Below are 14311 nucleotides of genomic sequence, written 5' to 3' on the forward strand. Positions count from 1 at the left end.
CAGGACTTGGCACTGACCAGGTACTATGCCCCAGCTCCCACTCAGAGCTGTCCAGAGTGCTGGTGTTCCCCAGTCAGCCCTGAGGTCTGCCTGGGTTGAGCTCCAGGAAGGAACTGACAGGCCCTGGACTAGCAGCTCCTTTTATATCAGCCTGCTGCACTCTGATTGGCTGCAACGAAGGGTGTCCCTTTATTCTGCTCAGAGTACCTCTCTACTGCTTCTGCTGCTGGCCAAGGTGCTGAAAGGCCTCCAGCAGGGAGGTCAGGCATTGTCCACCCCAACATTAATACATTTAAAAAAATCTAGTTCTTTTTGTATTTTAAGCTATAAGTAACTGGTTAAAATGAAAATTTTAATGTAGATTTAAGAGAAAACATCTTTTTATTTAGGCTTTATAGATTCAGTTGGTTTTCTGCGAAGTGATTGCTTATACATGTATTATTGCTGGAGAAAAATTCAGTTCCAGTTGAATAATGTAATTAGTTAAAAATATTATTGCTTACTGCCTTGGTAGAGGAAAGATCTGTAAATCTTTGAAATTCAGCTAAAATTTTGTAGTTATAAAAAGCTTGACTAAACATTTTTAATCATAGTTGTGTTGCATGTCATATATAGTTGTTTGAGCATAACAAATTTTAAATTATTTGTGAAGTTTTTTCCCTAACATTCTAGTTTTGTTTTGCCTTAGCAAGCCTTAGAAAACAGTGGGCTGTCTTCAATTCCAGTCTCAGCGCATCCTACAGAATGTAGCCAAGCTAAGACTCCTACAGCTCAGGATCAAAATCCAGATGTTCAGAACCTTTCTAATCATCAAGCTGACCCTAATAATGCAGAACAAGATAAAGAGCAAGAAAGCCCAGATAAGATTGATAAAAAAGAGAAAAAAGTTATAAAGAAAAAGTCACCATTTTTACCTGGTAATGTTGGAAATGTTTTTTTACGTACAACTTTTGTGCAGTAATAACAACATCTTAGTTTTCTATAGCACCTGTCATTGTAGTGTATGAGAACTTCCTAAAACACATGCAGCGGATACATCAATAAACTGCCTATGGAATTTCAAAAACACTAACCCTTTATTTTTCAAAGAACTGTGGGTGCATTAGTTTCCATTTTCTGTATCCCATTCTATGCATCCATGTTTGGATTTTTCCTATTCATCCTTAGTTCAGGCTGAAGATGCGTGCCAGTACTGCTTCAGTACCTTTTGGTTAAGTCTGTGATGAACATAACTTAGGCTCTTGCTGCTCAAAATGTAAGAGTCTCCTAATGTTGCTTGTTCTTTGAGTAGGAAGCAGAGATTTACAGGTGATCCCCAAACAAGAATCTCATGTTCTACACCATTCTTCAACTAACTTGGACTGTTTTATGCACCCTGACCACTTACGTCCACCCCCAAAGAGGGTAGAGAAGGGTCCTTGTATTCCTTATGTATCTGCAGAGGGGTTTGAGTTTCTGTGCTTTCACCCTCCACGGAGGTTCCCTCTAACCTGCATAGTAGCAGGGCCCTGCAGCTGCTTAATGAGTCCCTCTCAGGGACTCAGGACTGCCATGCAAAGAGATGCCTGGCTGGTGGAGGGACACTACTTCCTCAGCTACAGCAGCAGCTCCCTGCTGAGGACAGAGGAGCGAGTTTTTCCTAGCCAGTATGGAGGGGACTCGTCCATACCAGCTGGGAGAGACTCATTGTTCTGTCCTCAGCACAGAACTGCTGCTGTAGCTGAGTGAGTAGTGCCCCTCTGCCAATCAAGCAGCTCCATGTGCGGCAGCCCTGAGCCCTTGGATGGGGCTCATTAAGCAGCTTCAAGTCTGTACTGCTGCACAGCCTAGAGGGAATCTTGCGCTTCACCCAATCGCCTGGTCACACAAGTGGTGATGGGGTTAGCCTGGCAACGACACTCACGTGCCACCCAAGTGGATGAAGTGGGCAAGTGACTGGACCTTGTAGGTCACAAAGTCTTGTCCTCTGCCAGTCTTCAATTTTGAAACTGAAATTACTTGGCTCTGTTCGCTAAATGACTTCCTTGCCTATAGCAAGCAGGCTGACTTGGAAGACAAGCTTCCCCCAGCAAGATCATATCCAGTTCCCAGCTATCTTAAAGGAGGGAAAACTGATTGTGAGGACAATGGTTCAGGCTGTAATAGATGTCAGTCCCTTCTTCATGTACAGTGGCTACAGGAATTGTCATGAGCCATGACTATGTTCATCAAATTTCCTAAAGGAAGTCCAGAACACCAAAGAGGACTTCCATTTCAAAGAGTCTCTTCCCTTCAATCAGAAGAACTAAAATTCCTTCCACTTCCTCAAGGATTCTAGAGCCACTCTGATTTGTGGATATTTGCATGCCAACACCCAAGCATAACTTCTACCACATAAAAATTCAGTCAGTAGCCCTGTGAGCCTCTTCATAAATGACAGAAGTTCCAGTGGTCCTATCCTTCAGGTCAGTTATCACATCCAGGTTTGGATTTTTCCTATTCAGCCTTCAGCATCTCATATTCAGTCATTGCAGAAGTGATATTTGAGTGCAGCTAGAGAGCCACCAGTCACCTTACCTTGTGCTTCATACCTCACTCATCCCTTTCACGGGATTGTCCAGCACTCTTATCAACTTGGAGTGTGATGACTACGGACAATTGGGTCTTGCATGTCATTCAACATGGTCATATGATTGAGTTCACGATGCTGGCTCACCCATACTCCCACCCCACTTCAGGGACCACTCTCACAACAGTGTCCTTGCCCTAGATGTGGACTCTCTACTGCAAAAGAAACAATTGAACCTGTTCCTATGACTTATCAGGGTGCATGGTTCTATTCCATCTATTTTCTAGTTCACAAAAAGAAAGTGGGTGAGGAATGATATTAGATCTGTCATTTCAACCACTTCATATGCAAGACAAAGTTTTGTGTGGTCTAGTAGATATCATACCTTTGCTAGAAAAGGGCATATGGTTTATGGCTGTTGATATGCAGGATACTTACTTTTATCTAGACATCCATCTTATCTTCAGACATTTCACGGCAGGCCCTTGATACTTCTAATACAGGGTTCTACTGTTCAGACTCAGCAGTGCTCAATCATCTTCACCAAAGCTTTTGCTGCTTTGGGGACTCATCTTCAGTGTGAAGGGGTCCTTATATTCTCTTATCTTGACGACTGATAGCAGCACCATCCAAAGGAAAGGCATGAGCCTTGAACTCCATGCTGTTCATACTCCTCTCTTCACTGAAAGTGAACATAAACATTGAAAAAAGTCAACTTTGGATCCCACATTGTCCCTAGAATTCATTGGGACACACAGTGGTGTGGTCTCAGCATGTGGCTTCCAGACTCTACAAGAACCAGTTAGCAATGTGGTTTCCATCTTTTTTTTACAGTCAGAAGTGTCTTTCCCTTCCTGGTCTTTGCTTTTGCTTCCTGCAGCTGTGTGGCTGTGTGAGACCCCGTTCTTCTTTGAGTGCTGTTCCCATGGGTTCTCCATTCTAGGTGATGGTGTGATTCAACACAGTTGATTGGAGATCTTTGATAGCAGAGCTTGGTTGGATATTCATGCACAGTTGGTGTCTTGCGGTGCCTGTTAGTCCATTTGGCACATGCTCGTCCTGATCCCCTCAGTTTCTTCTCAACTGTCCTTGACTGAAGATGGAACTCTGTCTGTAGTTAGAGATAGATAAATATGTAAGTAAGTTAGAAAAACCTCATCCAAGTTCTCTCCTTCCAGTAGGAAGTTAGTATAATTGTTAGTGTTTAAAATAAAAAAGTTCCTTGCCTGATCCCCGGCTATCACAATCCTAGTTGGATAGTGACTTCTTGAGCTGGCTCTCCATGTGCCAGATTCCCCCAGATTCTTCCAGAGGGTTTGTGCCCCAATCCAACACATATCCCTCTGTGTCAAAGGCACAAGATGACACAGTCTTTGGCAGGGCCGTCCTACAGGCAGCAAGCGGATGAACTCTGTCCCCTTCTACATGGAAATTACCTCCACTCTGTCAGAGTATTTGGACAGGAAAGAACTGAGAGGAAGGGGGATTTGCAGTGTCCTATATACTGCACCATGAAGGCGCCATGCCAGGGAGCTCCACAGCCAACCCAACGTATCACTAAGGGAAAAAACGTTTAGTGATGCATTTGGTGCATGCACACACCTAGTGCTTTTTTTGTGATGGTACTGCGGAGTACTCAGTACCGGTACCTCCAGATGCAGTACCAGCACCTCCAGTCAGAGCTCAACAACTTTTCCACAGGAGTACCGGCACTTCTTTTTTTTAAAACAAAAAAAGCACTGCACACACGTAATGAAATGGACATCATCAACACATCTCAAAGAGCAACAGTTACAAACAGTAACTGTTTTAAAAAAAATTACTCTACATAATCACGCTTTGCATTCACTTTCCATTATCAGAGTTCTCTCATTCTCTGAGTTTATGGTGGAAAGAAAAAAGTAGAGCAGGTTTTTTAAAATAAAACTCTTAGAATTAGACAATCAATTTAATTGTTAATGGAAAATGAAAATATTGGGCATAATGCTTTTTTTGGAAGGTTAAGGTGATTTGTTGCTGATTTACATGATCCATAGAATTAATTTAAGAGTTTTCGTTTATACCCTTCACTTGTGTTCTCTATTTTTCATATATAATACTATACATACACTGCAAATGTTAGTTTCTATGGAGTATTAAAAGACCTTTCCTTCGTTGGAGCTACTGGTATCTGCTTTTTACTGAAATGACTATTCATTCTCTGATATGTTCATAATGAATTTGACAAAACAATGCTATTTTTTGATGTTGCACACCAATGGATTTCACTATACAAATATCATTAAATGACAAAAATTGACACATCAAAAAGAGAGAAAACACAGCACCAAGATTTAGGAGTAACTTATTTACTACTGTTACAAGAGCATCACTTCAAAGCCACTTATGGCCTAACACTGTATTCATTGTGCACTTAAAACACCCATTTTCTTTCTTGAAATCAGGTTAGAGTCATTTGCAGAGCCCTCATTCCTGCTCCATTGTCCGTGTGCTACTGGGTTGAACTCTGTTGTGTAATGCTTTTGTGGGTCTCTAAATAAGATATCATTGGAAGCTATATTTATATTTTGAAAAACTCAGGTCAATTATAGTAAATTTTCTTAAGTTTTCTGGAGTCTGTAGACTGTTTTCAGTATTCCATTTAAAACATAGAGAAATGAACAAAAAGCAGACCTATAACCTTGGTACTTATAATATGCCACTATGCTTACATCCTGTCGGCCATTTTTGAACTGTTTTTTTACATTAATATATGGTATGATAGTTCCATATACACTTTCCATTCTTTAGAATAAATTGTTACTGTAGGTGTATGTTGTTCCTTTTTGTCCTCCTTTTGCAGGTATGTTGGTAACTATGATTAAATAGGATTATCTTGGTCTTAATTTAGTCATAGTTCTATAAACAATGTTTACTCTTAAAGGGAAGTATCTGAGAAATGCTTATGCTTTGTTTATTAAATCTTGGCATGAGTCTTCAGTGCTCATTTGTGTGACTCAGCTTCAGACTGTTTTTAACTTACAAATATATAAAGGCACATATCTGATTTCAGTGTTATGTGTTTCAGGTTCTGTACGTGAGGAGAATGGAATAAGATGGCATGTTTGTACATACTGCTCTAAAGAATTTAAAAAACCTAGTGATCTAGTGCGCCACATTCGAATTCACACACATGAGAAGCCATTCAAGTGTCCCCAGTGTTTCCGCGCCTTTGCTGTGAAGAGCACTCTGACAGCACACATAAAAACACATACTGGCATTAAAGCTTTTAAGTGCCAGTATTGCATGAAATGTTTTTCCACTTCAGGAAGCTTAAAAGTTCACATTCGTCTGCATACAGGTAAGGCCTGTGAGTTATCCCTGTAGTTTTATATGATGTTTGGAAGACCTCCAAGAATAGACAGAGTTTGCTGCATAGACATCTAAGCGATGAGGTACCTTTTGTAAACATCTAATATAGAATGAAGTGTTTTGTCTCTGACATATGCCTTCATAAGAATTGGCAGGCCTATAAATTACTTGTATTATCTTTTGTTCACCAAATATTTTAACTTGTTCATGTCCCAATTCTCCCTGGTATGTGACTTTTTTCACTTCCTTTTTTCGGCTAAACCACAACTGTCTGCCTATGTTGTTTTCTTCCTTCACTCTTGTTTTTAATTTTCTCATGGAACAATTACCTGATGGGCCAGTACATTAGCTATTCCAGGCCTGCAGACAACACCCCTTATTTGTACTGTGGGACTACTGATTTATTGAAGGTGGTAGAGGTTTGTGAATCTGAGTTGAAAGTAGTGGTGAGTGCAGTAGTTCTAGATTCCAGTTTCTGTGATGTTTTGGCATGAGGTTTATCCTTCAGACATTCCTATAGGCTTTGCTACATAGTTACTACTCCCTCTTTTACCAATTTGGGAATTAAGTTTCCCTCTCACTTATAGAATGTGGATTGAATTATTTGTCCTTTACTTTTAAGTTAGCCATGTACAGGTTGAACCATTCTAGGTTAGCTCCCTTAGAACCTGACTGGTGCCGAGCTAGAGAATTTGCCAAAGCTGTGAGAGGTCAGTATTATAGTGAGTGGATCTCTTTATTTTTATTTCACTGGGGGAAATAAATGGAGCAGTGTGTGCAGTGCTGCTTAATAATGTATAACTGTACTGATTCATCCTATGTGAGCCTATGCCTAGCCAAGGCTTATCAGCTCTCTTCATGGCAAAGTATTAATGATGTTATGCAGTCTTACTGTATTGGCACAATGAAATAAGTAGATAAAGCATGCTTACACTTAGCAGCACTACCAACATTTTCACTACTTGCTGGTCTCTTAGAAGACATTTAGAGGTAATTTAGAGCTAAATAATAGCATAGAACACTGAGAGCAAGGACTGGCAGCAGTAAACAAACTTCACGGGACTGCGGGAAACTTGGTCACACGCATGATAAGTGGACAACTGACAAACTAAAATCATGTCAAACCGTGGATGTTGACAGACCAGAGAATGCTGGAATAGAGAGGTTGAAACAGTATATAAATAGCATACACGCAATTTCCCAGTTCTTTTCTCCTCCACCCCCTCGAAAAATATCAAAATACACATACCCTCCCCCATCTGATAATATCAATCTCTGTAAACGTACTGTTATAATTTTATTGTTTGGATTCTATAGTTTTTATTTCTACAGACCTGGAAGTAAACAATGAAGTAATGTATTTTAATCTCTTGCAGGTGTGAGACCTTTTGCTTGTCCTCACTGTGATAAAAAGTTTAGAACATCAGGCCACAGAAAGACTCATATTACTTCACACTTTAAACACACTGAACTACGAAAGATGCGACACCAGCGTAAACCTCCAAAAGTTCGAATAGGAAAGACCAGCGTTCCAGTACCGGATATTCCTTTGCAAGAACCCATACTCATCACTGATTTAGGTGAAAACTGAGTTAGCATATACTGTAATTTACTCATTGTAATCCTGAAATTTGGGTTTAGAATGTGAATGCAGTAGGGTACACTGTTAGGCAAAGGCGATGATAGTTTTACAATTCCATTTTAGTTGCTTACTCCTCTGACCTTCTAAAATACTTGTTATGGATTATGGGGAAGAAAGATGGGGGCAATATAGAAACTGTTTATGCCTGCTCTGCTTCAGCTAGAGACTCCACCATTGTGGGGAGATCAGGCAGCTTCCATTTACTTTGCTCATTCAAGTACCTACAGGAGTAGCATTGTTGGACTGGTGGATGGATCCAGCCAACCTGTGTATTAGAGTGTTTCGCCTCACTTTTTCTCACAATTTATTGTGGTAACAATTGCTTCTTCTCTAACTTAGAGATCTTTCCTAGGAAATCTATGAATGCAAGGTATATGGCTCAACAAAGTGTGGCTCATCACATGAGCCTAGGAGTTGAGGACTATTCATTTGTCCTGTCAGACTTTCTCCTTCATGTCAAGAAAAAGACTTTACAGTTCCTCATGGACAACGTTGCAGTGAATTTCTACATAAATGGAAATAAAGGGACTAGATCACACTGTTTCTGTTGAGAGCAATTGGTATTTGTGAGTTTTGTATCACCAATATCATGCAGCAAATTGCCCTGAACAGATCAGTAAGCAAAGATCATGAGTGGTTTTGCAGGCTGGCTATTGTGGGATTGATTTTTAGGGTCCTGTTTTGCTATTCATCTAAACAAAAAGTGTCAGGTTTTTTTGTTTTGTTTTTGTTCAAGGACATTCCATCTCTGATGGATGTGTGGCTGCAGTTTGGGAAAGGCAATCTGATGTACGCCTGCTTTCCCCATTCCCATTTTGCTCATTCCCAGGATGTTGCCAGGGCTCCTTTAACAGTACCTCTGAAATCTAACTTGAAACTTAGGACTGTGGATGCCTCTATATCTCTGACTGGCTGCTCTCCATCTTACAGCATGAATGCTCCATTATTAATGCCTCAGGAGGCAAGGCTCTCAAGGAATGTATCAAATGTTCTTCTGAATAGGTGAAAACCATCTATTAGATATGCTTACCTGTTGAAATGGAACTGATTCTTCCTACGGTCAAAGCAGATATTTTACCAGTCTGAACCTCTGTCCGACATAATTTTGACTGCTTGTTTCACCTAAAACAACAAGGCTTTATTGTAGTTCTGTAAGAATTCCCTGGTAACTCCTTCTATTTTTCATTCACCAATTGTGGGATTCTTAATATTTTCTGATCCCATGTCAATTCAATTTTAAAGGGTCTGGACAGGTTATAACCTCATGTCATGGATCCCATTTCTCCTGAGACTTAAATGCGCTGCTGCTGTGGTTTATGGATCCACCCTTTGAAGTGATGGCTACCTACTCTGAGGCATTTATCTGAAAGTAGCATTTTTGGTAGCTAATACCATTAGGAAAATTTTGTAAGTGACTGTCATTATGTTGTTTAGGTGTATCTCAAAAGGAAAAACAGTTATGTCTGCATCTGAAATTCCTAACTAAGTAGTATCAGAATTCTGCTTCAATCAAGCCATTTCTTAACTGACATTCTTTGCTAATCCTCATTCTCATAAGGGTAAGGAAAGGCTCCATGTCTTGGATGTCAGAAGGGTATTGTTGGACAGAACTAGGTGTTTTAGGTCACATTCATTTCAGTCATTAATGGGATGGAAGGCCTTTCATTTTCAGTGCAGAGGATTTTGTCCTGCTTTTGCCTGAACGGTTACACTGCCAACATGCTCCTTCCAGCCAGAGTGATAGTGCATTCTATAGCATCTCATGCAGGTTGTGCAGCCTTTTAAGCTCAAATACATGTAACAGATATTTGTCTTGATCATTGGTACATGCCTTTACAACCCTGTATCTCTGTGTGTACGAAAAGATGCCAAGTTTGGTCAAGTAGTTCATTAGTCATTGCTCAAGTACACTGAATGCTGCCTAGATTTTGAACTGCTTTGGAGTCATCTAAAATGAAGTGAACATATGCAATCAAAGAATTAAAACCCATTACTAACCTGTACCATAACTGTTGTTCTTTGAGGTATTGCACATGTCTAGTCCATGGCTCCATTCCCTTACACTCTCTCTCTCTCTCTCTCTCTCTCTCTCTCTCTCTCTCTCTCGGAGTCTGTCTGATAAGAAGCAACTGAGGGGGATAGGGTAGCTCCACCATTTTATACCATTGTGTAGCAGCGTGGAGCAACAGAGGTCACTTGCACCTCCTCCATGGGTACAACAGAGAGTAAAATGCATTAGATGTACACACCTGAAGTGGATTGGATATGTGTAACACATCTCAGAACAGTTACAGAACAGGTTAGTTAGTAAGTTTTTCTTCATGGGTCAGTTCTTCTCAGTGAGAACATGATAGAATTCATACTGCCTGAAAATCTGTGACTGAACGAGGCATTGTGGAGAGTGCTATACAGTAATTCCTCATTTAACAAGTGCCCAGCTTAACACGTTTTCGCAACAGCACAATTCTTTTTTTTAGGGAACATTTTTTGAATTCCACGACCGTCCCCGGAATAACACAGTTTCCCCAGCCAGTCCTATGCCAGTGGCTATGTGGGGCTTCCCCTGCCTCCCTGCAAAGCAGCGGAGGGTTTGCCACTTGTCGCGTCGTTCCCCACTTACTCCCTCTCGCCGGACGCCTTGCCCCCTCTCCTACACCCCACTTGTAGGCCAGTGGCGGGGTTTCCCAGCAGACCCAGCACAGGGGCATGCTCCCAATCCAATCCCTCTCCTCTTCCCTCCCCTTTCCTTCCCCAGAGCCAAACATCTCCCCTCCCTGTTGTAACCCAGTCCCCTTTCTCCCCCAACCTTATGTCCCAGTCCCAACAGACACCACCACTTGAAATGCAACCCCCATCTTTTCCATTATTTTCAATGGGAAAATTGACCTCGCATAACACGTTTTCACTTAACACGATCATTTTCTGAAACATATCTATAGTGTTAAATGAGGAATTACTGTATAGTACACAGTAGTACTTTTTTTTTATAGTGTCCTTACCATTGCCTGTCTTGAAAGATCATGGTGTTTTATTGAGTTTCAGAATCCTTTATTGAGTTTCAGAATCTGGGTTGCTAATAATTTAAAGTAGATAGATTGCTTATTCAATAAGTAAAATCTTTTACCTTTTATAAAAGGAGTTTAAATGTTTTGGTTCCATCTTCCTACAAGTTTTTGTTTTAAGAATCTCTTGACACTAATAATCTTAGAATACATCAAAAAACATAGTAGTCAGATTCGACAGGTTTTTTGTTTGGTGTGTATTTCAAGTACAATTATTCAACTTTATTTTTTAGACAAAAGAGGAAATAGAAGCATATTTTGTTCTGTGGTGGAATTAAATGTCTCCAGTTATTAGATTGATTTCATTAAATTACACGTTTTTAATGGCTAAAATTGTGAAATATGTGGAAAGGCAGTTTTTTACAGATATGTTGTAGTTCCCATAGGTTACTGGGTTTGAAATGTGCAGTGCAGGAATCTGAGCTTCTACTGCTCTTCCAAGAGGGGCACCTTCTCTCTGGTAACATTTGAGTGTTCTCAAAACTATAATTTTCTGTGAATGGTGATGAGAAATTCCAAGCTGCAAAGGTCTTTACTACGTGTTGATGGTATGGTTGAACTAGTTCTCTACAGAAAATTAGAAGATGTGGGTTTTATTTTATTGTTAAAAATATTTATTTAATTTTTATTTTATTTGCTCATGGGTCAATATATATTTTAGGTAGGTTTCTTTATATATTTCCTATAGGGATATAAGCAAGTAGTCGACTAACCGATAAGCAAAAGCTTATCAGATAGTCAACACACTAGTCGTTTCTCCCCCCCCCGCTGCCTCTATCAGAAAGAGACATCAAGGGGAGGAGGGGAGAATAGTAGGGCGTACTGGAGGGAGCCGGTTCCTCCCAGCTGCATGAGAGGGCGCAGCAGCGGCGTTCCACCTTTGAAATGTGGGGCTCTTGTACATTTCAAATGGAAGTGCCACACGGAGCCTGGGGCCAGTGCTCAGCACAAACCCCTTCCCCTCCCCTACCTGGCTTCTGCCTTTTTTAATCCGTCGGTCGCTGGCCGTGGCGTCATGCCAGCGTCCTGGCATCTGCTGGCGTCTGGCTCGCGCCCCGCCTCCTTGCACCGGAGCTGCATGCAGGCAGCCCGGTGGCGAAAATCACTGCACTTCCTCCTCCCCTGCGGCACTCCTCTCCTCTGCCCAGCTGGTGGTTCGGATGGGGCCACGCCACCTGTAGTTGTCATGGGCTGCACAGTGAGCCTCTGTGGGCCGCATGCGGCCCTCGGACTGCATGTTGTGCAGGCCTGAGTTAGAGATAAATGGGCAGTTTGAAGATCTAAAACCTGGCTATTGCTGTGAATTTAAGCAGCACAAGTGGATCTTAGTTTTAAAAAGAAGTAAATTATACAGTAACTCTTTACAAGAGTGGACACTACAGGTATGCACAGGACCCTGTTTTCAGTTCAAAGATGTCTGAATGATTTTGGACCTTTTTTTCTTGAGAAATCTGCTGCTACCCCACATTCTGTCTCGTCATTTGAAAAGAGGTGTTTTGTTTTGTGTTTTGGTTAATTTTCTGAGACTAAGACTTGGACAGTTAATAACAGGAACTCTTCCCTTATTTCCAGAGCTGAATTTGGCTTCTTAAGGGTACATTGTATAAATTGTATCTGTTTTTAAATAAATGTTTTTCCTCAATGAATTTCTTATGACACTGAAAAGATGACTACCAATTAGCGGAGGTAGATGTTGAGCAAAGAAAATAATTTCCACACACTATTTCAAATGTAGGTTTTATGTAATGTGAGGAAGACCAGTGCTACCTACAGGGTATCACTTGTATGAACGCTTTCAGTTAAATCTCACGTTACGTGACAGTGGGATAACATGAAATACAGCTAATTAAATGTCATATGATATAACTTAAATAAGATCCCTCTATAGGACTTCAGTCAGTTGCTAGTGAATTAGTTGGGTTTTATTTAACTTACTTTGGATTTTGTTGAAAATAAACATAATATGGATTTATAGGATTATATTTGCAGTTTACTGTAAGGGGCTAGAGCCATTAGTGCTACAAGGAACTGTGCAGCTAAGGTACCACACATAATTTTGAATAGATGCTGTAAAGATGTCTAAATCTTTTCCTGTTATTATTTATTAACAATATTTATAAAATAGGTATTGTTCTTTTAAAATGGTCAGTCTCTATACCATTGCAGCTTTACCAAATAATTCAATTTTGTTCTTTGTTTTATACATGCAGGTCTTATCCAGCCGATCCCAAGGAATAGCCAGTTTTTCCAAAGTTATTTTAATAATAGTTTTGGAAATGAAGCAGACAGGCCATACAAGTGTTTTTACTGCAGTCGTGCATATAAAAAATCTTGTCATCTTAAGCAACATATCAGGTAAAATAAACACAAAAGAGAAAGGAAATGTATTTAATACAATTTAATGTTAGGACAATTAAAATGGAAGAATAATTTGTGTAAAGTGTTTATAGGACTCCTTGCCAAGGCTTCAGTTCTATTACTTTGCTGTCCTTTACTTGTGAAACTACAAAATTCACTTGAAGTCAGGTTGGTCCAGATCTGGACTAAGGCTTTATCTACATTTGCAATTGATCAACAAAGCTTTTGTTGTTCACAGGTGCTTAAATTCCACCCTCCTTCACCCTCACCCCCCGATCCACTAAATGACTTAAAATTTTGCTGCAGCAAGTGTAGACGCTGCTTACAATGCAAAAGCCATTCCTGTGGCTAGAAGTACTTTTGTGAGGCAAAAATGCCAACAAATGGCATTCACATACACCAACTTTTAGCAGCTGAGTTGTTTGACACTTCCTTTTTGCTAAATGCTGCATGGTGTTAGACATAGCCTAACTTGTACCCTGCTGTACAAATTGATGAGCTTATGTTGAAGGGACTAATTACTTATTTAACTGCTGTAACTAAAAAAACGAAACTGGGTTTGTAACTGAATACATGTTTTTCTGTGCACACAATTCACGGCTAGTGGTTATCAGTGCATACTTTCTTATTGGTCATTTGATTGAAGTTTAATTGGAGCCTGTGCAGGGGAACATATTGTATTGTAGTTTTCACACTCTTCTGCCAGCTCTATCTGTGCTATGCTGCAAGATTGGTCATTTGTACCTCGTCACTTTCAACTTGTGCCTCCTCCAATCACATTTCCTTAATTCTAGTTCTTTTCTCTACCACTTAGGCTTCTCATACATGCTCTGATCTCCTTGCACAGCCAGTCTGTTTCCTTTCCCATTGACTCCTTATATTTGTCTTCACACTCATCCACTGGTGTCCAGTCTCAGCACCCCAATCCTTAGTTGCCATATCCGTGCTCAAGTTCCTTCTCCCAATCTGCTCTTTACACCATCCTTGTCTGGTTCCATAGTCTAATCAGGGACCTGGTGGGTGTTCGTGTGCATGTGCAAGTCTCTACTGAGATTTTTCAAAGACTTGGTTAATTATGCATGTATTTTCACGGGAACAGCAAAAGGCATATCTTGGATACAAAAGCTATCCCTTGACCAGTTTCAAGTCCTTGCACCCATTTTTGGAAATGGCTACATTGTTTTAGATAAAATTCTCCCAATAGTAGTAGAGGTTGAACCTTTCTGGTCTGGGGCTCTCTAGTTTGGCAACATCAGTGGTCCTGTTGGACCAGAGAGCCCTGGCTCAGGGCAGCAGAGTCCCAGCAGCCTGGGACAGCCATGGTACTTTGGAGTCCCAGCGGTTCTGGCC

The 14311-nt window shown here is 40.6% G+C and overlaps 1 protein-coding gene across 13 annotated transcripts in view; it reads left to right on the top strand.

Annotated features, from left to right (window-relative positions):
* Positions 1-14311, top strand: part of ZNF236 (zinc finger protein 236) — a 219789-nt gene that overhangs the window by 57402 nt on the left and 148076 nt on the right. For all 13 annotated transcript variants that reach the window (XM_075921084.1, XM_075921082.1, XM_075921086.1 and 10 more), the window contains 4 exons: positions 689-917; positions 5616-5888; positions 7276-7479; positions 12814-12958. In XM_075921084.1, coding sequence (XP_075777199.1) covers positions 689-917; positions 5616-5888; positions 7276-7479; positions 12814-12958 — 851 coding nt within the window. The remainder of the gene's footprint in view (positions 1-688; positions 918-5615; positions 5889-7275; positions 7480-12813; positions 12959-14311) is intronic.

Source organism: Pelodiscus sinensis, chromosome 2, assembly GCF_049634645.1.
Source record: "Pelodiscus sinensis isolate JC-2024 chromosome 2, ASM4963464v1, whole genome shotgun sequence".
NCBI lineage: Eukaryota > Metazoa > Chordata > Testudines > Trionychidae > Pelodiscus > Pelodiscus sinensis.